General features: G+C 42.6%; 2 protein-coding genes across 9 annotated transcripts in view; one reads left to right on the top strand and one right to left on the bottom strand.

The window, feature by feature from the left end:
* Positions 1 to 3,274, top strand: part of LOC308652045 (phosphatidylinositol 3,4,5-trisphosphate 3-phosphatase TPTE2-like) — a gene marked incomplete at its 5' end in the record, with an annotated part of 62,595 nt that extends 59,321 nt beyond the window's left edge. The window contains one exon of the mRNA XM_081299737.1: positions 643 to 3,274. Within this exon, the coding sequence (XP_081155863.1) occupies positions 643 to 754 (112 nt within the window). The 3' untranslated portion in view covers positions 755 to 3,274. The remainder of the gene's footprint in view (positions 1 to 642) is intronic.
* Positions 3,275 to 5,909: 2,635 nt separating this feature from the next.
* On the bottom strand, positions 5,910 to 25,229 carry SLC25A15 (solute carrier family 25 member 15). 8 transcript variants are annotated; one of them, XR_014021188.1, is made up of 8 exons: positions 25,101 to 25,229; positions 22,113 to 22,227; positions 16,463 to 16,721; positions 11,767 to 11,904; positions 9,379 to 9,548; positions 8,833 to 8,991; positions 6,831 to 7,492; positions 5,910 to 6,622 (listed from the first exon to the last, which is right to left on the bottom strand). XR_014021188.1 is itself a non-coding variant. In XM_081287457.1 (8 exons), the coding sequence occupies exons 3-8, from the start codon at positions 22,165 to 22,167 to the stop codon at positions 7,368 to 7,370; spliced, it is 906 nt and encodes a 301-aa protein (XP_081143583.1). In that variant the 5' UTR covers positions 22,168 to 22,227; positions 23,510 to 23,669; positions 24,307 to 25,081; the 3' UTR covers positions 7,206 to 7,367. The 8 variants fall into 8 exon arrangements, 6 of the variants coding, with proteins under 6 accessions (XP_081143583.1, XP_081143585.1, XP_081143584.1 ...); XM_081287457.1 differs by lacking the exons at positions 5,910 to 6,622; positions 25,101 to 25,229 and adding exons at positions 23,510 to 23,669; positions 24,307 to 25,081 and having other exon boundaries at positions 7,206 to 7,492; XM_081287459.1 differs by lacking the exons at positions 5,910 to 6,622; positions 25,101 to 25,229 and adding exons at positions 23,510 to 23,669; positions 24,886 to 25,081 and having other exon boundaries at positions 7,206 to 7,492.
* Positions 25,230 to 25,753: the final 524 nt, after the last annotated feature.

Raw genomic sequence — 25,753 nt, 5'->3', positions numbered from 1 at the left:
TGTATGCCAACAATGAACTTTGACTCCTAACATGAGTAAAGTCCCTCCAATAGAGAGAGTTGATTTTAATCTCATTTCCGGTTGTTCCTCAAAAGTAGTTCTTGCTAAAAGATACAGTTTTCCTTCAGACTGCCAAATTTATATTATTAAAGAATTAACACATTAAATCACTTTTATTCTCACTTTATTATAAGTTTCTAAAGATAGCTATCACATTTGTTTTTATATACTGCCTGGTAAAGTTTTGTTGTTGTTTTTTTTTAAATAGCTATAAAACTATTCTTTAGCCAAAAATACCAACTTCATCATTTAAGAGACAGTATTTTATTACTGGATTTTGTTACATATCTAGTATCTGCCTGATTTATGTCACTTACAGAAATTAAGATATTTTATTAAACTTAGATGTCATTAATTCCATGAGAGACAATGTTAAAAGAATCAGTAACATATTGTTACTGAAGATTAAGGTATTTGGTCCCTTAACAGGGAGGTGGAAGGAGCCAACCAACATACACAAAAAAGGGTGGAGGTTCGAAACATGGCAAGTCTTTTCTAAAGTGCCAACAAGAGTACCCTACTAACTGCATGCTTTTCTGTTAGCCCTAAAATAAAATGTAATGATTTTTATTCTATCCTTAGGCTTACTCTAACAAGAAATCAATTGGACAATCCCCATAAACCAAAAACATGGAAAATTTACCGTCCAGATTTTGCAGTAGAAGTGTATTTTGATGAAACAACCCAAAATTAATGCTATATCTGGTATCAGACTGAATCATCTTCTTTCCAATCTCTAATACATTTTTGTGTATTTTTTCTTCTAAACCTATGTCCTTGCTGGTATGTGTATGTGTATATATACAGATATGTATATACATGTTCCTAAGAAATCTATTAAATACAGGTAAAATGTCAATGGTGATTTCTTTTTTGAAGGAATATACTTGCAAGTTTCTATCTTGTACTTAGATGAATTCAGGACACAGTACACAGGAACATTAGGTATTATTTTGAGGAACTTTGAAATAACAGACCCTTCACATTAGAATAACTGAGCTCTTTAAAATTGATCCCACCAGTATCCACATACTTATACATTTTTGGACAATTATTTGTTCTCTGATTTTACATTTACGATTTCATATTTATTAGAAAACTATTCCTATTTTATGCCTCTATTTGATTCACAAACTATCTATAAACATAAAAAAAAAAAGTTGACAACAAGAGTTTTGAACTCAGAGATGTTTCAAGCACCAGCCCCTCACCTCAAACACAATTCTCTTCCTTGTTCCAAGCCCTGCACAGGTAGCTTATGGGACAGGCTCCCTTTAATTACACACACACACACACACACACACACACACACACACACACACACGGAGAGTGAGAGGGCCTTGGTAAACACAAAGGATAAAAAGCCCTCAGTAACTTCTGCTTTGAGTAACATCATAAGCGAAGTCAAAAGAAATATTGAGTAATCTAGATTTATTTTAAAACCTACCACCTCTGCTCACAACCAACTTCACCAAGCTGGGGGGACTCTGTGAAGGAAAATTACCTTTTAGCTACACACACTGGTTAGACCTATGTCCACAGGGATCATTCTCTCTTTGAGGCTGTTATTTTACGCTAAGCACCTTCCTTTGCACTGTATCCTGAGGCTATGATTGTCTTTGAAAGAGTCCTATTTTGACTTTATCGAAATTACCCTTATTTGAATTTTTTTTTATTGGCAAGGTTCTCAACAATCTAGACCATGTTGAATTCATCAGGAAATAAAAAGGTAGCAGTTAATAAAGCCAGTGTCTCTGCTAAAACACAGTAGAATCATGCATGGCTTAACAAGGAATGTTCTAAGGACAGCATCATTTGGCAATTCCAGCACTGTGCAACATTATAGTGTGCTTGCATAAACTAAGCCAACCCCCACAGTGTCACTAAGCAATGTCTTATGGGACCACCAATGAATATGTGGTCCCTCACTGACATGTCATTATGTAGGGCATGGCTATATAACTCATTCTTGAAAGACTCTAAAAAAGCACACAGTAAAAAAGTTTGTGAAAATAGAAGAGTTGGGGTTTGGAGCAGTCCACTGCAACTAAACAACTTTGTTGTAATAAGCACACGAACCAGTTGGATTACCTAGGGCAGCAACTCAGAAGTGTGGAATCTATGATAGTGGGTTTTTTTTTCTTTTTTTCATGGAAATATAACAAGAAGGGCTATGAAACTGGACGCAGTGGCACACGCCTGTAATCCCAGTGGCTCAGGAGGCTGAGGCAGGAGATCGCAAGTTCAAAGCCAGCCGCAGCAATGGCGAGTCTCTAAGCAACTCAGTGAGACCCTGTTTCTAAATAAAATATAATAGGGCTGGGGATATGGCTCAGTGGTCAAGTGCCCCAGAGTTCAATCCCCAATAACACCCCCCCCAACGCAAAAAAAAAAAAGGAAGGGCTGTGAATGCCAAAGTGACACGGATGGGAATAAAGCTCTGAACTCTATAGCAGGCACAAAAGAATGCAACTTGGACAAGCCAAAAGGCTGCAAAGCTGCTGGTTGGCCTGGCTGCCATGTTTCTCCTCTAAGTGTCCCAAAACAAGGTTTCCAATAGCCAATGCTGTAGTCCAACTATAGACCTTTTCCATTTCTCCTCCTAATCTGGCTTCTTGTGAAGGAAAAGACCACAAAGCATGTTTTCAAGTTCCTTGCATGTTATTGCTGACATCATTCCCTGTAATTTGAGTTACAGAAGCATGCTTATGGCAGAATAGGTTGCATAATATTTCATTTTAAATTCCAGCAGCAATAATTCAGAAAACAGATTGTTGGTAGATTTAGGCAAAGGGGTGGTGGGGAGGCAGGTTAGGGGGAGCTAATTCGGTGAAGCCTTTCTCTAATACTGGCAATGAGGGAAGAAAACAAAATTTTAAGAACCTTGCTGTTTGAACTATAACTTAATCCTCCAGGACTCATCAAAATTTTTGGCAGTTATGCATTGCCACACAATTCTGGTTTTCTCTTGGGGTACCACTTTCTTAGGACTCAAAGTGAATCATTCTTCAAAGAACCTAAGAAATGTATCAGAATGAGACTGGTTTTCTTAAGTAGATTTTACTAACTTGGAATAGAATTATCCAAAACTTAATAGCAAGAAATTTAACTTTTTTAAAATGGAGGCTGCAAAAGGGAGAGAATGAATTCTAGAGGGCCGTAACTGCAGCCAGTTCAGGCTCCATGTTTTTGTCAACTATCCTACAGTAAATTACTTTGCCTGCTACAATAAAACCATCACCTGGAAATATTACTATACGTAACATTACTATACGTAACTCCTTAACAATCCTAACTGTTGATTCTCAGCATAGACATAAAGTACTTAATGAAACATCATCAACTCACATTAGGTAAATAATTTAATGACAGAACACTCAAATTTCTTTAACACAGTATTTCAAGTTATTATATTTTTGTCTGGAGTACAGATCTGAAATGGTACACACTGTACCCAAATATTGAATCACAAATTAAACAAATAGAAAGAAAAATAAATTCTCCAGACTTAGGTTTCCATTCTCACTTCCACTTGCTGCACACTATTTCTATGGAAGATGTTTAGTTAAAACTTGAATGGACAACCCATGAGAAGATCTACTGCCAAATGAGCTAACATGGACTAGCTCCTGGGCACTGAGGAAGGAGGCTCTGATTAGAAGCGAGTCCCATGTTCTGTTTGCTTAAATTCATGCCTGTTCAGATGAAGTGCCATTCAGCAGCTACTGAGCATTTAATATATAGAGAAAAGTAGAAAAAAATGTTTTTTTTTCCATAAAGAAAAAGCCAATGGAGGATCAGCTCTAGCTCTGTAGCACATCAGGCATGACAAGCATCCGCACCCCAAATGTCCCTGGCTCTCCACCCTGCCCATTTGGTAGCACCTTGATTCCCTGACCCTGTTCTCCTGACACCATGGCTAAGAGTTGCCACAGGCTTGTCTGAGAGCAGAAAGCCAAAGGAAACAGGTGTTGCCCAGCATTTACATTCTGCCCACAAGGACAGACACACCACCAGGTAAGACTCGTTAAAATTGTCAGCCTGCCTGACTTCTGCTCTATAGGCTGTCTAAGAACACTTCTTACTGAGAGTGGCCCTGCTGGTCTTGGAGTAGCACGGAATGATAAGGCTGACTTTAGTTAGGTCATTAAGAATGACCCTGTTAGGAGTAAAAATTTGTTCCCAGGATGTAGGCTCCCTATTTACCTCTCTTATTGTTTCTCTTGCTGAGAAAAAACTTTTTAGTTTAAGTAAGTCCCATTTGTTGATTCTTGTTATTAACTCTTGTGCTATGGGTGTCCTATTAAGGAATTTGGAGCCCGACCCCACAATATGTAGATCGGAGCCAACTTTTTCTTCTATCAGACGCAGAGTCTCTGATTTGATATCAAGCTCCTTGATCCATTTTGAGTTAACTTTTGTGCATGGCGAGAGAAAGGGATTCAGTTTCATTTTGTTGCATATGGATTTCCAGTTTTCCCAACACCATTTGTTGAAGATGCTATCCTTCCTCCATTGCATGCTTTTAGCCCCTTTATCAAATATAAAATAGTTGTAACTTTGTGGATTAGTCTCTGTGTCCTCTATTCTATACCATTGGTCCACCCGCCTGTTTTGGTACCAGTACCATGCTGTTTTTGTCACTATTGCTCTGTAATATAGTTTGAAATCTGGTATCACTATACCGCCTGATTCACACTTCCTGCTTAGAATTGCTTTTGCTATTCTGGGTCTTTTATTTTTCCATATGAATTTCATGATTGCTTTATCTATTTCTATAAGAAATGCCATTGGGATTTTGATTGGCATTGCATTAAACCTATAGAGAACTTTTGGTAGTATCGCCATTTTGATGATGTTAGTTCTGCCTATCCATGAACAGGGTATATTTTTCCATCTTCTAAGATCTTCTTCTACTTCTCTCTTTAGGGTTCTGTAGTTTTCATTGTATAAATCTTTCACCTCTTTTGTTAGGTTGATTCCCAAGTATTTTATTTTTTTTGAGGATATTGTGAATGGAGTGTTTTTCCTCATTTCCGTTTCAGAAGTTTGGTCGCTGATATACAGAAATGCCTTTGATTTATGCGTGTTGATTTTATATCCTGCCACTTTGCTGAATTCATTTATTAGTTCTAGTAGTTTCTTTGTAGATCCTTTTGGGTCTTCTAGGTATAGAATCATGTCGTCCGCAAATAGTGATAATTTAAGTTCTTCTTTTCCTATTTTTATGCCTTTAATTTCTTTTGTCTATTAGCCAATCCCTAAAAAACAAATACCAAATGTCTTCTTTGATATAATGAGAGCAACTATGAACAGAGTAGGGAGGAAGAGCAGGAAGAAAAGATTAACTTTAAACAGAGACATGAGATGGGAGGGAAAAAGAGAGAAAAGGGAAACTGCATGGAAATGGAGGGAGACCCTCATTGTTATACAAAATTACATATAAGAGGCTGTGAGGGGAATGGGAAAATAAACAAGGAGAGAAATGAATTACAGTAGATGGGGTAGAGAGAGAAGATGGGAGGGGAGGGGAGGGGGGATAGTAGGGGATAGGAAAGGTAGCAGAATACAACAATTACTAATAGGGCATTATGTAAAATTGTGGATGTGTAACCGACGTGATTCTGCAATCTGCATTTGTGGTAAAATTGGGAGTTCATAACCCACTTCAATCTAATGTATGAAATATGATATGTCAAGAGCTTTGTAATGTTGTGAACAACCAATAAAAAAAAAGAAAAAAAAAAAAGAATGACCCTGTTAGATCACAGCTGCCCATCCCAAATCTATGGAGAGCAGATGAACTGTGGGCTTTGTTCTGGTTGGACCCTATATTACATACCACCTAGTTTAATAAAATTGCTTTTCTTATGCTACACTTCTTTGTAAATTCACACCCCATTAAAATTTAAACTGCCAGCCCCAAATGCAAAAGGCTCCAACACTGAAAAAGCATAGCAAGCAGTTGTGGATTCTGAGGTAAACTTCAGGATGGGTCAGTCCTGCCATCATTCACTGTGAAATCTAAGCACTAAGCTCTTTCCAGTTCTGAGAGAACAGGGCTTCGCCCATGAACACATTTACTTGATCACCAAACAGGGAACAAAGGCTTCTTTTGACTTTGGCACTCTCTGTTCCCTAGAAGGCGAAATCTGACTCGTGGGACAGAGAGGACACCGTGGTCCAAAGTGGATCAACAGCCCCGAATCTGGGCCAACAGAACACCCATAATTCCACCCAGGCCAGGACCCAGAGACAGAATTAGTTTAAGAGCTGCTATCAGCCATCATCAAACAGCACAGCCCAGCAGAGCCCATCTCCGGGCCCTTTCCTTTACAGCCCAGCACAGGGAAAGCTCTTTGGGAAAGGAGAAAAAGGGAAGTTGGTGAAGGCCACCACTGCTTCCCAAAGGCCTGATCTTCTAGGGATACACCCAGCAACACAGTCAAGTGTGGAATATGAGCCCACCTAGAAAATGAATGGCACTATTTTAAGAGTAAAGCTTCTTGGGAAAATCCAAGATACCTACTCTGAAACTTGAGTAAGAATATGGAAACCGGGGCTGGGGATGTGGCTCAAGTGGTAGCGCGCTCGCCTGGCATGCGTGCGGCCCGGGTTCGATCCTCAGCACCATATACCAACAAAGATGTTGTGTCCGCCGAGAACTAAAAAATAAATATTAAAAATTCTCTCTCTCTCTCTCTCTCTCTCTCTCTCCTCTCTCACTCTCTCTTTAAAAAAAAAAAAAAAAAAGAATATGGAAACCACACCAGTATGCAGGTATAGTCTATTAAAAATCTAGATGGATATTTTAGTTTTCAGGTACCATGTGAAAACTTGAACCTCAGTACACAGGTTCAGCAGACTTTAGAGATCCTACAACTAGAATGGTTTAAGCAATCATTTATAACCATTTAGTGAAAAATTGTCACCTCTGGGTTTTCTGATATTTTAAATTAAACATGAAACCAATTTCTCAATATATAACTATCCAAAATGCACATATATGGATTCATGAAGTAATAATGCCCTAATAAAACTATATTCAGCCTTTCAAATTAGGTTCATTGGGCCATCAGCCACCCTGCATATTCTATCAAGGGTAAGAACAACACAGTTGGGGAGAAAATATATGATGTAAGGTATACATCTTTCCATAAAGTTTAAGACGTAGGGTAGAAGGAAACACAAAAACAAAATTCCCAAGAATTCAAAATAATTCCACATTGTTCTCATACTCCGTGAAACCCTGAGATGAACAGGAGTCCTCAAACGCCTGTGCCTAGATCCAGGCCCACCAGGACACTTCAATATGTTTCCAGCTGGCTCATCATCAACTTCCTGCTGTATTCATAGGCCAAAAATAGTGCCCCGTTGGCAGGGAATGCACGAATCATAGTAGGTTTCAGTCCAGAATATAAGGCTGTTATTCCTAGAAGACAAAAGGGCAATCAAAGATTGTAACAATTCCCCCTTGGGAATACTCCATGCAGCTGCATAGAATAGGCACACTAGTACTCACAAATCCAAACAATAGCATTAAAACCCCACAAGTAGTAGAAGGACTTACATCCAGGTTTTCCTATATAGACTCGTAGAAACTATATAAGGATCAAGTCTCTTGGCAAAGCTGACTGTTGCTGAGGTAACATAAACCAATTCAATACCTGATTAATGCCTAGAAAACAGAGGGCAGAGCTGATCCTAAGATGGGCAGACAGAAGCAACTCTGGGGCCAAAGATGGCATCTAGAGCACCAACACTGAGATCAGAGACCTATTTCTAATATTAGCACTGCCCAGCATGTTTATGAAGACTGAATTACATAAAGGAAGCAGGTGTACTTTGTAAAATTATTATAAAGTGTCATGCAAATTTTCAGGAAGGTATGAGTAATATACAAGATGTCTGTACTCTATTTGGGATATGAATTAAATTTGTCTGTGTTACTTCTCTTTCCCTTTTAAAAATCAAAACAGAAGTTCATAACCCAAGTTTGAAGATGTACAGTGGATACTAGAAAAACAGGTCTTTACAAACAGGTTGTATAAAGCTGGCTTTATACAAGCATTACTAATCTTTATTCTCCTACATAACTCTAAAAATTGATAGTAAATCACCTTCAGAAGTTGCTCAGTCCATTTCTGATTCCAGAAGTCTTAGCATTAAGGATGCTGGACATTCTTTTCAAGCCCTTAGTGGTCGTGTTAGAGATTATCTTCTGTAATATCTGTATTATATAAAGCAGGTGGTGCTAACTTCAGAGCATTCGCCCCCTTGGACAAAGTCCACATCTTAAAAATTCCCTCCAAGCTATTTAGACAAAGAATCCTGACAGGTACCTGCCCAAGGGATTAGGAAAAAGAATTGTGAACATTCTTGAGAATAATGAAAATAAGCTAAAGAAAGGAGTCTGGAAACAGAAAGCTACAAATGTGGATTAATATACAGTGCTAGAAAAAGGATAAGAGGCAGGGAGAAGAGGGCAATTAAACATCTGATCAAACCTCAGCAAGACAGTATTGAAGCAAGTGATCACTCTATATACACACCTACTCTGTTTCTGAAACTAGTTGACTCACCTTTCTGTGTTTTTTTTTTTTTTTATATACTAGGGATTGAATCCAGGGGGGCACTTAACTACTGAGCTACATCCCCAATTTGATACAGGGTCTCACTAAATTTCTGGGACTGGCCTTGAGCTTGCAATCTTCCTGCCTGAGCCTCTCCAGTCACTGGGATCATAGGCATGTGCCACCGTACCAGGCTCACCTTCATTTTTCACAACACCTAGAAAGGTTCCGATAAATCCTGCCTGTTTTCCAGACATGGAAAGAACTTGAATTCTGGATTTTATACAATCCACTGGGTATACAGCAAGCCACAGGCAAATTCCACCAATTCCACCACTTAACATCAAAGGCACAGGGCCTAGAGAAGAAAAACAGCAAATGGTATTTGATCTCAAGAACAGCCATATGATATTTCCAGAAACCAGTGAAAATAAGTGATTTCCCCATGGGAAAAATAACCTCTGCATTTCTTCACCCCCTAAAATGGATCCAGAACAATGAATGAATGAAATTCCAGTAAAGCAGTTTGAGATGTGCTGCTTCTGCTTCAGCCCCTGTCTTGAGGAAATTACCAAACCTGGGGAAAGGGCATGGGCAATCATCTGCTGCCATGTTACTTTTCAGCACCCAGAAACTTCTAGTGCCAGATGGGTTCCCCAAATGGAGGTGGATTGAACAGATAATCCCCGGAAACCACACCACCACGGAGCAGCCTCCACATACCCATTAATGCAAACACATTTACCTAATTCATCTTTTGATCTCCCTGATGCAAAAAACGATCGGCTCAGCTCATAGCCACCGAAGAAGAAGAAATAGCCCGGTACTTCTCGAAGTAAAGTGCTTGAGAGTCCATGGTAGAAGCCCAAAGGGCCATCCTTTCTAAGTATAGTCTTCACAACAGACCAAACTGTACTGGGAGGGAACAGTGAGTGACAGTTACTGCCAGCAGGAAGGATGGGAGAACAAGGACATTCATACCCAATTAACAGAACTGATCAAGCACAAGGAAGGAAGCAGTTGATTTTGTAAAGTGGAATCAATAATTCTGAAAATAAAAGGTATCCTCCTATGGAATAAAGAATCTCAGAAGCATCTCAGAGAAGCAGACTGTTATTATCAGGTTCATTAAGTTGTTATGGTTAAACATAATTTATTAAAATGAATGCCAAAATTTTTAGAAGTCACATTATCAATATATATATATATATATATATATATATATATATATATATATGAAAGCTACTACCTATATTTTCAGAAGTAAAGTGAAACCTAAAATTATAATTAGGAGTCCTCCAAACTCAACAAGAATAAAATGGTATTGTCTTTGATCAGTCCCTTACCTCCTTTGATCCATATCTCTTCAATATTTCTGCTATTTCTTAGGAGAATTTGTTCAAGCATTTACACATTGTTTTGTTTTAATGCCAAGAAGTAAATGGTTACTTGAAGGCAAGATGAAAGAAATTCTAAGAGCTGAGCTATAGCCCCTGTGATGCAAAAAGCATCCAGAATTGATTCTTGAGAGCAGCAGAGGTACAGGGAACTCCTTTTAAGCAGACCAGAGTCCTACTCCTGGAGAGGCCAGGACACTTCTGGTCCACAGACTCCTCTTCATGATGGGTTGTACCATAGCAGGTTTTATCCTCGGGAAAAAGTCATACTCTGTGACTTAGAGAATCTTCTCCTTCCTTTTTCTAGAGAGCAAGGGACTTGGCTTGAGGAGCTCAAGGATCAAGCCCCCAAGGTATCAAGGCCACATCACTCTGAAGCTCTCAGGGTGATGATCTTCCCTCAGAGCTTCAGAAGGCTCCGTCGGGCATTCCCCATAAGCCAGGTCCTTCCTGCAGTGCTGCTCCCATTCCATGAGAATGTGACACATTAATCCAACACACAACACCACTTGCATCCAAACCATGCCTTACCCCGAGTTACTATACTTGCTTTGTTTAGCACCTGCTACATCTCAAATATTCTTTTCTTGCAAGGTGTCTACCAGTCTTAAGTCCTTTAGTTATAACCGTAGCTATCTTTAAATTACCTAAAACTACTTCTAAGGCACATGAGGACCACTTTCTGGGTGTTATTAGTGTTCTATTTCTTAATCCAGGGACTGGTTACAAAGGTCCATTCATTTTGTGACTGTGTATAGCATTGAACACTATGATTTATGTATTTACAATACTATGCGTATGTTCTAGTTCAAGAAAAATTTTTCAAGGCTTATACTTTGGAACTTCTTGGCAATAAATAATAGATTCAGGTTGGATGAAATGAATCTCAAGGATGCAGAAAACAGGGCACTATTACAAACCCCATTCTTGCTGAGAGGAAACTGCTAACTAAAAATGGCTGATTTGTCTACCAGTTTTCCCAGCAAATTCACGGGCTTGGAATTCACCACTTCAACATCTTCAACCAGAACTTTGATCAGCCAGATGTTAGGATGCAATAGCCAAGTTTTGTGATTAATAAGGATAATAAATTGCTTTTCAATTCAAGTAAGTTATCTTGAATGACATATACATTCTCACAGGGTGATGAGAATCTTTTTTCAAGATGAGTTGGAGGGCGATTTGATCACAGAAGAGTTCTGTGCTTACAGAGGTTTTGTGAATGTTTTCAAAACTTGGACCCTTTGTAGATATATACGAAGGACAGGGGAGGGCAAGAAGAGAGCAAAGAAGTCACCACTAGGATCTGGTGTGATCAACCTGAACAACGCATGAAACCTGGGAATGGGCACTGAATATCCATCTCAGAATCCAAATCAGCACTTAAGAGGGACCAGCTCTCAGCTGCAGTTGAAAAAACCCAATATAGTTGAGGGTCATTCCTTATACACACCCAAGAGGACAAAGGGGCTAACTTCCAGGCTTCTCCATTTCTGGGGTATTGAATATCTGCCTAAGATGTCCTATGGGGTTCAGAGTCAGTACAACCATCATAGAAAATCCTTGCAGAAAATAATCCTTGACTGGTAGGGGAAAGTGTTCTAGAAATAATATTTTGGAGTAGATAAATCTGTTTCCAAATCTACTAAATTTTAATACAATATAAAATGGAAAAAAAACCCACTTACTATATCAAGGCAACAGAGATCTAACGTTTGTTTCCAAACAGTACTTACTTCTGGCTCCCGGCTATCTTTCCTGACGTCTCCATTTCATACATGGTCTGTAGCCGGCATTTCACGAGCTCCGTGGGGCAAAGCACCAGCGCGGCAAAGGCAGAGGCGAAGGACCCGGCAGCTGCGTTCTGCAGATCACTGAAAGCACACAGCACAGAAGCCACCTCTGTCAGCTTACTCATTCCTTCAGCTTCCACCTCAAGGAATGGGAGCATGGGGATTAAAGTGGGATTGGCATATGCTGTTGCAGCAAGGGATCCTGTGTCCTGTGAGGTGACAGCAATACCCTAATTCCTATCTAGGGAAATGGTACTTAGAAATGATCCATAATGTGTCCAAAGTCACACAGCTACAAAGTGGCAGGAATCACACCCAGTCTGCCTGACTGCCACATCCATGCTGTTTTCATTAGGTACTGAATATGGGCTGAATACTTGTGTTCCCCTCCACCCCAAATTCCTGTGTTGAAGCCCTACGCCTCAATGTGATGGTTTTTGAAGAGGGTCCTTAAGAGGCAATTAGAGAGGTCATGAAAGTGAGGCCCTCATCATGGCATTAGTGCCCTAACAAGAAGGGACCAGAGCCTAGCGCAGTGTCACACACCTGTAATCCCAGTGGCTCAGGAGGCTGAGGCAGGAGGATGGCAAGTTCCAAGTCAGCCTCAGCAATTTAGCGAGGCCCTAAGCAATTTAGCGAGACCCAGTCTCTAAATTGAAAAAGGGCTGAAGATGTGGCTCAGCAGTTAAGCACCCCTGGGTTCAACTCCTAGTACCAAAAAAAAAAAAAAAAAAAAGAAGGAGGGACCAGAGAGCTTGCTCTCTCTGCCATGTCAGAACACAGTGTGAAAGTACTATGAAGCAGGAAGTGAGCCATCACCAGACACTGAATTTGCTGGCACCTTGATCTTGGACCTTCCAGTCTCTAGAACTAGGGGAAATGTTTGTTATTTAGGCAACTCAGACTATGGCATTTTGTTATAGTAGACCACGCTAAGGCACAGGGTGACATACAAAATAAAGCAAAAACACCTGAAGGAGGAAAAATGACCCATAGGTCCCCCACTCAAAACATGCACAACTATAGTACATTTGCCAGAAAGCCTTAAAGAAGATTAAGTTCTAAGGTCTTCCCTTCATGCTTATAATCCATCCTGGAACAATTGGTCATGTAATGAACTACCACAGATAAAAACCCAGTACAAATTTATAATGACAAGTCCCTGCATTCCAAAAAGATTTCCTAGTCAGCTTCCAGCCTCCAGCTTTGGTCTGAATGTGTCCCCAAGGGTTCATGTGCTAGAATCTTGCTCCCTAATGAGGTGGTGAAACCTATAAGAGGTGGGGCTAGTCGAAGGCAGTTAGGTTCTTAGGGGCACTGCCACCCTTGGAAAGGATCAATGTAGTTCTTACAGGACTCCAGTTAGTTTCCACAAGAACAAACTATTGTTATCAACAGAACAAGCCTCACTTGGGAATTTTTCTATCCTACTGTAATACCATGAAATCTCTCCCTCTTACATATACTCCCACCATGATGTGATCTGCCGTGCTGTGATATAGCTAGAAAACCCCACCAGAACCAAGCAGATGCCAGCACCATGCTCTTGAACTTCCAGAACTGTGAGCTAAACTTCTTTTCTTTATCCATTACTTGTTCTCAGGTATTCTGTTATAGGAAAATGGAATAAAACACCACCTCAGCAACACAGGCCAAGAGGAGGGGACAATGGGCCTCAGAGGTGGGTAAAGTCTGCACACTCAATGGTTTTAGGTGACATGTCTAGGTGAAAACTACAAACTAGACAAGAGAGAGCAATAAACACAAACAGAAGAATTTACTTCCTTTCATATGGGCTTAGGACCCCTAGGTCCCTAAGTTACCAGTAGGATCTTAAAACTAGAATCCAGGAAGAGTTCAAGAATAAGGGGAGGGGCTGGGGATGTGGCTCAAGCGGTAGCGCGCTCGCCTGGCATGCGTGCGGCCCGGGTTCGATCCTCAGCACCACATACCAACAAAGATGTTGTGTCTGCCGAGAACTAAAAAATAAATATTAAAAAAAAAAAATCTCTCTCTCTCTCTCCTCTCTCTTAAAAAAAAAAAAAAAAAAAAAAAAAAAGTAAGGGGAAAGTCTGAGCACTATTCTCAGAAATTCACAGGGGTCAGAAAAGAAGCCCCCTTGTAGCCCCAATACAGTGTTTTGTAGGAGCACTGCCGGTATTTGTGGTACAGTCTTTGACCAGGCAGGAAAAGACTGGTTGGTTCCCTAACTCCCCAGTAAATACTGGCCTCCTGGGGTCACTGGATAGCTAAGACCAACCACCCTCACAGAGGGTAAAAATATCTCCAAGGGGACCTACCACATTCAATGATCCTACTGTTCTATCAGAATTAAACATTAATATAAAACTGAGGCCCCTCTAGACTTGTCCCTAGTGGGTGGTCTAGCCTCTATGCCACTGGCAGATGCAACGGGAGGTATCCAGGTCTCAAAATCTGGCTTGGTGTGGGCTTGCTTTCTTTCAGGAGGAAGACACTGCTTGCAGTACTGCAGTACTGGTTCCTTTTGATCTTGGAGAATTACACCAAGACCATGAACACAGCAGAGCCATCAAGGTACACAAATGTCCTACACACAACCTTTTGGTGTATACAAGCTGACCCAGGCTGTTCAGTTCACTTCTCCCTCACGTCACTCCTTAGTTCATTTGTTGAAAAACTAAGCTTAAAATGGATTCTGCCATCTTTTAACCAGCCTACAGATCCATAATTGGCCTCACGCAGGGACTTTCTGTCAACGTGCTGACAGGCAATCGTCCAGGATCATTAACTAGAGTTTGCCAAGTTTGCTGGAACAAAGGTGGCAGTCAATAAAAGTGGAAGTTGGTTCAACCTCAGGTGTGGAGATGGCTGAGACATCTGAACCAACAACAACCACCTTATTATAGTACAAGGACAAGGCCCGATCAGATTTGCAGTGAACTTTGGCTTTCTAATAAACACTGTCATCTACCAGGGCACAAAATGAAACACATGGGCTGCAGGTTCTAAGTGTACTATAAATGTATAAAATTAAATCGAAAGGGCAACAGGCACAGGATGGGGTTTTGTAAGAATCAGCTGTCATCTCTTCAACAAAAAACATGACCTGAACACTCTTGCTGTGTAAGACCCCATCCAGCCAAAGGTCAAAGAAGAACACCACTCCGGGTCATGTTCAAACCAGGAACAGACAAATATTGACGATGTGATTGCAAAAATTCACAACGGGCTCTCACAAGCAGTTCTTTCCTTTTCACCACACTTTGATAAATTCTCTCTCTAGATGCGACCCCTATAAAACATTCCACAACCCCAACTGTGATCTACCAGAAAGAACACTGGGCCGAAACTGGGCCGAGAGAGGCTCAGAAGACGAGACTTGAGGAAGAACTTCTAGGTGACTTCAACCAACTAAATGCTACCATACTGCATGAAATCCGTGTGCTCGGAGTGCTTCTCCACGCAAGAGACACAAAGAAGCGTCTCCCAACCCTTTCTCAGGGACACTGACTAGAGCTTCTAAAAACTGCATGGAAATGCAGCTCTAAGGTATCCAAGCTTCTCCATCAGAAAACATGATGCTCCTCCCAGTCTTCACTGTTCACAGGCTGAGAGAAGAGGAAGGGAAGGGACATTAAGGCCTGATCCCTTAATGGCTTTACTTACCTAAGAAGGCAGAAGTCATTATCTCTGTGGCCAGAAGGGCTTGCTCTGCTCAGAGGAAGCCAAGTCCTGCCACCAGCACCCACACAGGTGTTCACTGATTCCCTGGCTTCTCTCCTGTGTCATCCTTTACTAAGGAGTCTGAAGCAAACAGAATCCCAGGTCTCCTCAAGTAGAAGCCCTTCCCTCTGTGGGGAGGATACATACACTATTTTATTTTGGGGGGGTCTCCACTGTGGGGTACTGTCCTCACCTGCTCCCGTCTACTTCCTCTTTCCTTCCTGCCCTCTGTGCTGGAGGGTTAAAGGACCAGAGCTCTGCCCTATGCCATCTCCTGGAGTCATTTCATCCAGTCTCTAGCCCTGAAAGCACAAGCTCCCTCTATCGTGACAGAACTCCTGCCTGTAAAAGGGCACATTTGAGCCCTTGAGGTATTTTTGTGCACAAGGAACTCCTTTAGTCAGGTGGGCACTGCCCCTGCAATAGGGCTTCTAGTCCCACCAACACCACCACCAAGACTGCCTTCTGCAACCATGAAGCTGATACCATCATTTTAAATAGATCAGCATTCAAAGGAGGGCTAGCTAAACATCCCAGTATCTCCTGAACTGTTTGATCTCTGCATAATAAAAACCCCAAGGACGACCAAGCCCAAGCCAAGATCTGATGTTTAGGGAAGACTCAGCCAAAGAAAGGTAGGCTCACCTGCATTTTCTCAGGTGTTTTTGACCCTCCCTGAAGTTCCACATTTCTCCTCAAACCTGCATGGCTCAGGCAACCTCTCGCAACATGTTGCCTTTTGCTGATAAAGCACAACCTAACCTGGGGTCCCAACCTGTATGTACAGTTTGAGTCCAGCACTTCTGTCCATCTAAAAAGCATCCCCCTGAGGAGACTCAGGGTGATACAACAATGTTTTTGTGTTTATTTGTTGTTGCTGTTGTTGTTTAAAAAAAAAAAAGAAGAAGAACAAGGCATCAGTGTCCTGACTCACCTCAGCTTTGCCTGTCTGTCCAACCCAACTGCTCTCCGCACCACCTGCTGGCAGAAGCCGTAGCACATGAAGAGCACTGAGTTCTCCGCGATGTTGGCGATCAGAGCCGGGCTGGTGCCCTTGTAGAAGCCGCGGAAGCCCACCTGGGAGTAGGTCTTCAGGCAGCAATCTGTGAGGCCTCGGTATAGGTCCGGGAATGTCTGCATCTTCACCTTCATTGTGTCAAAGGGCTGTCCAGTCAGTACACATGCTGTGCCCCCTGGAACCAGGACACAAGTGTTCTCTAGCACGAGTCTGTGGTTTTCTCAGCTACCCATGGAAATGAAGGCCGGCTGTCCTACCCCAGGCGTTACCTCTGTTCCTTCTGACTTCTTATCCTCCCCAAACCTTCTAGCAGAGTCCAGTAATCAACTCAGAGCAAGTCCCTACTATGTCCGGCACCCAAATCCTACCCTGAAGGGGTTCTACTCACAGGGCAGATGTGTATGTTCCACAGCCCCAGCCCCAGGCTGCAAAGGTGTGCATGTGTTTAGGTGCCTTGGCAATGGGGTCAGAGGGAAGGAGCTGGAGCCTGGCTTTGTTGTAAGGTTCCAGACAGGGGATGCGACCTCTGAGATGCTCCTACTCCATGCCCGCACCACAGGGTTAGCAGGAGGTTGAACCAAAATGGAGAAGACAGCTTAGCACAGCACTTGCTGCACAAGTGGTTAACACAAAGCAGTTGCCGTGAGAGAGACAGAATTCAGAGAATCACTCGTCTTTGCCTACTGCCCCACGGCACGGTCTGATGAGTATGGGAAAATAACAGGGCACCAGGCATCACATGAACAAAACAAGGAGCCTGGCTAATTAATCCCTCCAGAGCACAATATTTCATCCCAGGGAAAACCTCTTGAATTTTAACTCTACAAATTAATCATTTGTATTTAGCTAGATAGTAGACCTTAATTTATCTTTACTTGGCATAAACGAATTGAAGTTAACCTGTGCTTAGCATAAGTCCTATACTTATCCGTTTTCATATTGGAAGAATATCAGATACTCAAGGCCAAAATTGCATTTGATAGCTTCAATAAGAATCCTATACATAAGGAAAGGAATGAACTGTAACTTCCCTATGATATCTTCAGAACCTGGGCTGGGATTAGTGTTGTGGCAACTGCCAGTGATTAACATTTTCCACCCTTTCTGTCCTGAGAGGTCCCACATCTCAGATGCCCCTGTTTATATTAGGAAATGTCACAACCATATAATGAGGCTGCTAGAACTTCATCAAAACTGAAAAAAGAAGGTCACATAAAATATTTAAAAACTGTGATTTCATAATCTTGACATTTTACAGTTATTCCACCCAAACTGTGGAAAGTAGAGATGGGGAGGGCCACTGAGAAGGACTATTTATTGGCCGATAGACCAACAATTCCAAAGGGTCTGAGAACTGCTTGGTCTATTAAGCAACAAGAAAAGTACAATTGCTGTGGTCCTATCACTACCATTCACTTCTTCTAGGGAATGATGATACCCGTGCACTCTGTCTTGCCAAATTATCCTCAGTTCTGAATTTGTGGAATAGAATTCAATATGATTTATTATAATTAATTTAGAATTATTCTCTACTAGGCACTGCTGGGCTAGACCACAATAAGATCCAAAGTACATCCAAGCAATATAATTATTCCAAAAGATGATGAAACTGTCAGAATTTTTAAGACAGTACATGCTTTAGATAACCTAGATTCAGATGAACTGCATAAAGCCGTTCTGTTATTACAGTTCAGGGGAATGAAGAACCCAGTGGAGCTCTACCACTGAGCTCCATCTCCAGTGCCCCCCACCCTTTTCTTTGAAAAAGGACCTTGTCATGTTTCTGAGGGCAGCCTCAAACTTAAAATCTTCCTGCCTCATCTCCCAGCACATTAAACCTTTAATTCAGCATGTTAATACTTTAACTGGAGAGTTTCCCTATTTTTTTTTTTTTTTGGCTGATATCACTCCACAGCACTTTATTGTTTATATATTTTTAATGTTTATTTTTTAGTTGTAGTTGGACACACACCTCTATTTTATTTATTCATTTTTATGTGGTGCTGAGGAGTGAACCTAGGGCCCTGCATGTGTTAGGTGGGCACTCTACTGCTGAGCTACAACCCCAGCCCCTATTTATATTTTTTAATTAATTTATTTGTTCTAATTTGTTAAACATGACAGCAGAATGCATTTTGATTCATAGTACACAAATGGAGCATGATTTTTCATTTCTCTGGTTGTACACCAAGTAGTGTCTTCATACATGAACCTAGGGTAATGATGTCCATCTCATTCCACCATCTTTCCTACCCCCTGCCTCTTCCCATCCCCACCCTTCCCTTTGCCCTAACCAAAGTTCCTCCATTCTTCATATGCTGAGTTTCCCTATTTTATCAATCAGCCTGGAGGGAGCAGACATCACAGGTTACAATATGTATTTGCTGTGTATCTATGACCTTTCTAAGAAGAAGGTGGATGGCTAATATTCAAATGCTAATTCCCTCCCGTGAATCCCTGAGATGTGAGCTAACTTTACCTGTAATATACCCCACATCCCAAGTCCTGTGTACCCCTCCCATGAGTGATGACTATTCAGAATGCCAGCACCGGCTGCTCAGACCCACACCTGGCAGGTTCTCAGAGACCTATCAAGTCAAGAAAGCCAGGAATGATTACAGGGAACAAATACTTCTCCACTTGTGTAGAAGTCAGACATATGATCAGGCTTTTCTCCCTGAAAAACAAGTGAAAACAGCCTCTGTATTTTTCAGGGGTGTCACAGCTGGCTGTGCACCTCATTTTGAGGACAGAAATTCTTACTGGGTAGTGGTCAACATTTAGCCACAGGTCATTTAGACTGTGAGGCAGGACAAAAAAGCATAAGGCATGAAGGCAAATCTATCAGGGTGGGACAGTGTCAGGGGAAGGAACAGCTCACAGGGAAGACAGGCAGGTGTACTTCACACCCCTCAACAAACAGTAGTAAAAGGCAAGGTAGCATATTGTTTTTAAGATATTCTTATCAAAAAAGGATTTTCATTTTGGCATTCAAGAGGACAAACAATCTAAAGTACTCATTCCCCAATGACACTGGTTAATAAGGTGTGCTGCCACAGAGCTGTCAGGGCTCTGGCTGCCTTATGACATTAAAGATGTTGAACTACTGACTCTTAAAGTATCCAGATTTCCCTTTAAGGCAATTCAACTTTTGGGATCCACATTGCCTCATTTCAACAATTACCCAATTATCTAACTATCTTCTTCAAATCCCCCTAATCCTAGCTGCCTCGGGCTCTAGATCCATTCCTGGAATCTCTTCTACAACAAGTGCAGACAGGGAAATAATAACTTCTTGGCACTTTAGAGGAGATGAGCTGGATGGAAAACCTGTCTGGCAGGGGAAGCTTTAAAAGAAAAAGGAGAGACGCAAAGAACAACACGTGTATGCTCTGCCCAAATCGCCCAGGACCATAGCTGGCTCCGCACTTCCAAAGGAATCACTTCCTTGGGTGGGCTATGGCCACGAATCACTAGGGGTTCTCTGATCCTGACAGAAAAAAACCCAAAGCCCAGCAGTTTATCTGACCAGAAAGCCAGGGAGGTTAAGACCACACAGCACCCTGACCTTCTCCAGGGCTACTGACCCATCAGGCAGCACTAAAACAGACAACACTAGACAAGGAACCAGGAAGCCGCAGTCCTGGCCCAGACTTCACACCATCTATCTGCGTAACCGTGAACAAATCTCCATCCTTCTCTGGGACTCTTTCCTAGGTATACAGTGACCTTAGAGCCAATGATCTCTAAAGGGCCATCTAGCTTTATCAATAATTCAGAAGCTTTGGGGCCTTCAAAAAAGTGAGACTAGTGTTTCCTATTTGCATTCCCACTGTCTCTCAGTAGAATGCAGGTTCTTATGTCACTAATAGGTACCTCCTCTGCCCAGTCCCTGACCCACAGAACCCCTGCAAACGAGTATGTTGCCCTTGGAAGTTGCAAAACATGGAAGCTCTGCATCAGGGAGGGGTGATCCTATGTTGCTAAGCAAAGGGAGAAATGTCTATCCAGAGTCAGCAGGAACATTTAGTGTCAATATATCTAAGGGCCCAATGTATGTTAATATTGTAATTTTTACAAAACACTTTCATCAACAAATGATTTCTATACCAGGATCCAAACATAAATTACATAAAAACTGACCCAAATACCTGAATGCATATAAACAGAAAAAAGTAAGCTTTTAAATTCTACCACAATAGATCTTAGATCTTCTGTATACTGACTGAAGGACATAAAATGCCAAAAGTTAAGAATCTGTTATGTGATAAAATAATAAAATATGTGGTTCTTGTCAGTAAGACAAGAACTGTACCCAGAGTGTTCTTATGATGGTTTGAGATCAGAGGCCACAGATGGTTGCACATTCTCAGTGTCTTCCAGTGGTGCGGCAAAGAGGAGAAAGGCCAGTACCAGGGGGTGTAGGGAACTATAGCTCTCCTCCCCCAAGCATGAAAGACTGACCCAAAAGCACACAATGGGAAAGAGATCACTGTGGCAGAGCTCAGCCAGCTTCCAGGCCTGCTAGTCAACTGGAACACACCTTATGGTCTCTAACCTCAGAGAGGTGCCCTTGTCCCAGGCACCTTATCAGTGTCTGTGAGACCGTGGCCAGACTTACTCATTAGCCTACTTTGGCCGACCTTTGGCTCCTGAAAAAAATATTTAGTTCCTTTCTGGAAAAGGATTGTTTTTTTACAGTTGGACTAAGGACAGGGAGAGAAGTGGCAGCCCCTGTATATAGCCTATCTGCTGACCTGGGAAATCCCAGTGGATAACAGAGCATTGGGCAACTTACCCCTCTGGCCTCCCCAGTCCGGGGAACTGTAAGCATTATGAGAATCAGTGGGACACTTGGAAACACAAGCATTCCAGTGCTCTTCTAACCCGAAGGTAACACAGGACTCTGGAAAACTAAATGATCACTGTGTAAACCCAATTTCACCACTTGCCTCAGGCTAAGCTATCTGCTGAGCCTGCATCTTGAAGGTGATTGTCCTAAAGACTGGCCTGCAAATGGACCCTGGCAGGCTCCAGTCTGCCCATGGGCACACCTTATATGACCAGCCCCAACAAATCTTACTACCTCTCCTTTCCTCCCATGGCTTTAAGAACCAGTGGCATATCAGTCTTGTTTCTAAAGGGTGCCCTCTTTCCTTTCCCAGCACCAGTAACAGCACATGGCATTTCCCGGAAAGATGACATGGTATTATTTTTGTACTACAAAGGATTTGAAGACTACCAAACTTGAGACAGAGTCCAATGTCACTTGTATATCCTAGCTGTGTGACAGTGGGTAAGTGATTTCATCTCTGAGCTGTTTTCTAGCAGTATGTTGGGGACATTCCTACCTTTCTTCCTGATTCAAAGTTTTAATATAAAGAATATTACTCTACTGTCTGCCATGTTCTGAAAAATATTATACTTCCATTTAATAAATTCACTCTGAGGCTAAGCATATTATTTCTAGGATGACAAAGGGAATATTTTTATACCAATTTCACTTGATCTTGCAGAGAAGGTACTTGAGGAAACAGAGCATTGTGTTTTTTTTTTCTGGGATTACCTGCAGCCCCTGCTGTGAGGTCAATGGCAGCTTGGATGGCAGGATTGGATTTCATGGTGCTGCTGGGCTACGTGGAAGGCAACTCTTAGGAGCTTATGATGGGTACTGCATATCCCTGGGAAGAGGCAAGAGTTCACCATTAGCCTGGATTTTGTAGACCCCCATGGTTCTTATTTTAATTTTGCAGAACTAGGGATTGAACCCTGGGGCCCTCTACCATTAAGCTACATCCCCCAGCCCTTTTTAAAAATTCTTGGGACAGGATTTCACTAAATTTCTGAGACTGTCCTCAAACTTGCAATCCTCCCATCTCATTCTCCAGGGTCACTGGGATTATAGACATGCACCACCATGCCTGCAATCCCCCATGCTCAGACTCCTAAGGAGGGAGATTCAAGATAGGCAATGAAGCTGAGTGATTGATTGCCCTCTACTTCTAGGTTCAGAAGAAAGTTCTGTGCTGCTGGGTGCCTAAAAGGAGGCCTGGAAAGGAACACCCAGGTGGCAGAGGTTAGCTCTGTGGAGTTCCATGTCCCTGAGTGTGGATGCCTCCTCTGGCAAGGTAGCCTGTTATACCCCTAAAGCTAGAGGTCCTTACCTGTACAAGGTGAATATTAAAAATACAGTGAGGGGCTGGGGTTGTGACTCAGCAGTAGAGCACTTGCCTAGCACGTGGAAGCCCTAGGTTCAATCCTCAGCACCATAAATAAATAAATAAAACTAAATAAATGAAGGTATTGTGACCAACTATTTTATATATATATATATATATATATATATATATATACATACACACACACACACATACACATACACACACACATATATATATGGAGAGAGAGAGAGAGAAAAGACAATCACAGATAGTCACATGGGGCTGACATGAACATGGATCACAAGTTCTCAAAACAAAGCCCAGCATAGAGAACCAACTGCGTACTTATAACCTACCTCCTCTCCAGCACTTCTCAAAATTATCGTGCACACAATTCACCTAGGGTCTTGTTAAAAATGCAGATGCTGACTCAGTAGGCTTTAGGTGGAACCAGAGAGTCTGTGGTCAACTAGTTCCCAGGTAAGGCTGATAATGCCTGCCCAACAAACACACTTTGAAATGCAGTATCTGGGCCACTGAATCCCAAATTTGCTTGATAAAAATCTACCTGGAAATACTTGTTAAATGTTCAAATTACCAGGCCTCTCTCCATGAAATCTTGATTTACTATATTTGGATTGGAGCCTATAGTATTTGAAGAAACTGCAGTCTATTCTATCTTTGGATAAAAATCAACTATTGCTGAGATATAGACTTAATAAATATTAACCAGGAAATTTAAAGAGGCAGCTACTTAACATAGAAGACTAAAATAACCAATTCTGTATGGTTTTCAAACTACCTGACGTATTCATGAATAGCAGGGAACAAATTTCATTCCTCATCACATTGAGGAGCAGGTCGGTACACTGGATCAATGTCAACAGAAGATAATGGTAACCACAAAGAAGTTTTTAAACCACTTGAAGCATTTTGCCAATGACCAAACTCCAAGAAGCTTCCTTTATTAAAAAAAAAAAAAAATTAACCAGCAATAAAAACGCAATAGTTAATAAAGCATTCAAGGTTGAAGTACAAGATGTGCTTCATGGTTACTGGTAGGCTTGGAGAGACAGACCATTACTAGGATAATAAAGTGGTGGTGCTCCAACTTTTACTTAGAAAAGGTTATCATTCTCCTCATCTTCCACAAGGAAAAATGAGACCAAAGGGAGGCAAGGTCATCTTCAGGGTCACAGAACTAGTCAGTGACACAGACATGATTCAACTTAAAAAGGCTTGTATTTCAGGACTATACCTACAAACCAATTCCCATTCTAAAGTAGTCCAATCTGGCCAAAACAACAACACAAAACAAACAAGAAGCCCCCCAAACACCCAGCCGTATATTTCAAGGAAGAAACAAGCAACTGGGGGGCAGAGGCACAGAGCACATCCAAGGTGGCCTCTCAGATACACCTCAAGACGTTTGTCTCTGTGTGAACAATTCTTTCCTTACTTAGAAGGAAAGAAAAGCACAGCAGTTAATAACTGTTTTGTCAGTGAGAACTCAACTCCTGTAGGTAAGTGAAATTTAAACACATTAAATCCTACAAATAACTACTTGTAGAATTATAGAAAATAATGGTAAGTACTAACAGATGAACTCAGAAGATGTGCACAATTAATTCGGGTTATACGTGGCTATGGCTTGGAGAGGACAAAACTCGGAGGAGGCAAGACTGATCACTATGCATCAAAATTGATGAGCTTGTTGTACCACTTGGGATAGAAAAACTGAATCCCTTCGGTATTCCAAAGCCCCTCTTTCAAACTATGACTTGGCAGACAGAAACCGCGGCGCCGGCCGTACTTCTTTCTGGTTCTTGGGGAGATTAATTTCTCGGACGGGAGGATGGATAAGGCCACATTTTCCATTAAGGAAGATGAACTGCCGCAGGATTCCAGTTTCAGGCTAACGCTGGAGGCCACCGGCCCACCCGCCACCCCAGCCCCCAAACCGGGCACAGGGCGCTGGGATGCAAACCCCGCGCGCCACTAGGGAATCGAGCAAGGCGCAGACTAGAGGGTCCATTTCCAGCTTTCTCTCCCGGGTCCGAACGCTGCCCCAGCCCCGCAGCCACTCCGGGGAACCTGCCAGCTTCCCATTCATCAGCGCCCCGGAGCTCCCGGCGCCCGAGCACGTGGGGCGCGCGCCCCGAGGCCAGATGACTCGACCTGGGGGCAGGCGAGGACACCGTTTTCCAGGTGGGCCCTGCGAAAAGGAGGCCCAGGAGCAGGAGAAGCTCGAACGAGCCGCAGCCGTCCAGTCCCGGGACAGCGCGCGAGGCCCGCGGCACCTGTGCGCCGTCACCCGCCGCCCGGAAAGGTCACGTCGCCCGGGCCGGGGCCCGCCCACGCCCCGCTCCCTCCTCCGGGCGGGCAGCGCTCACCGCCGCGTTGGCGTGGCTACGTCCTGCTCAGGCTCCGCCGCCCTCTCTGCTACCCAGGGCGGCCTAAGGCAGCCGCTTAACACTCGGGTCGGCCTCGTCCTGCCCTCCGCCCCGCCCATCCCGCGCCGCTCAGGAGCGCCCCTGGCGTCGGGAGCGCGCTGCGCCCGCCCGCCAGGTCCGCGCGCAGGGGCGACGGAAGTCGGTGCCTGGCCACTGAGCGCTGGAGGAGCGGGAGGGAGGCTGAGCCCCCAGCCGCCTACGGGACGGACGGGCCGCGCTCGGGGCTGGACGTCAGCAGCTTCTCATCGAATACGAACGTACTGGAGTGACAGTGATGAAAAAAACAACAAGCTTATGCCTGATTTTTGTTTTTGTTGTTTTAATTCCCACCTGCCCTCCCGCCAAGGGAAACCATCCCTAATGACGTCCTGGAAGACGCACTGATGAAAACTGTAACTCCAAGTCAGCCTCTCTGCTCCCCTGGCTCCTAATAAGTTATAGGGCATATCTACCGTTCGTTAGCATTTTATTAAAAAGCGGAAAATCAAAGAAGTATTTAGTGGCCTACAGCAAAGAGCTAATACGTGGCAATTTGGCAGGAACTTGGTCCAATTAAGACAGCTACTCTCAGCCACTGCCTTCCCATTGCTGTG

Source organism: Spermophilus citellus, assembly GCF_964194105.1.
Source record: "Spermophilus citellus genome assembly, chromosome: 1".
NCBI lineage: Eukaryota > Metazoa > Chordata > Mammalia > Rodentia > Sciuridae > Spermophilus > Spermophilus citellus.
The sequence above is the reverse complement of the archived record's forward strand: the minus strand, read 5'-3'. Positions and strand labels throughout refer to the sequence as shown.

Bases quoted from the DNA above. Each gene is read 5' to 3' on its own strand.
- SLC25A15 (XM_081287457.1), bottom strand. From the start codon at position 22,167: ATGAAATCCAATCCTGCCATCCAAGCTGCCATTGACCTCACAGCAGGG. The intron at 16,722-22,112 runs GTAATCCCAGAA...TCCTGGTTCCAG, and splicing joins CCTCACAGCAGGGGCTGCAG to GGGGCACAGCATGTGTACTG. The intron at 11,905-16,462 runs GTGAGTCAGGAC...GTGTGCTTTCAG, and splicing joins GACAGACAGGCAAAGCTGAG to TGATCTGCAGAACGCAGCTG.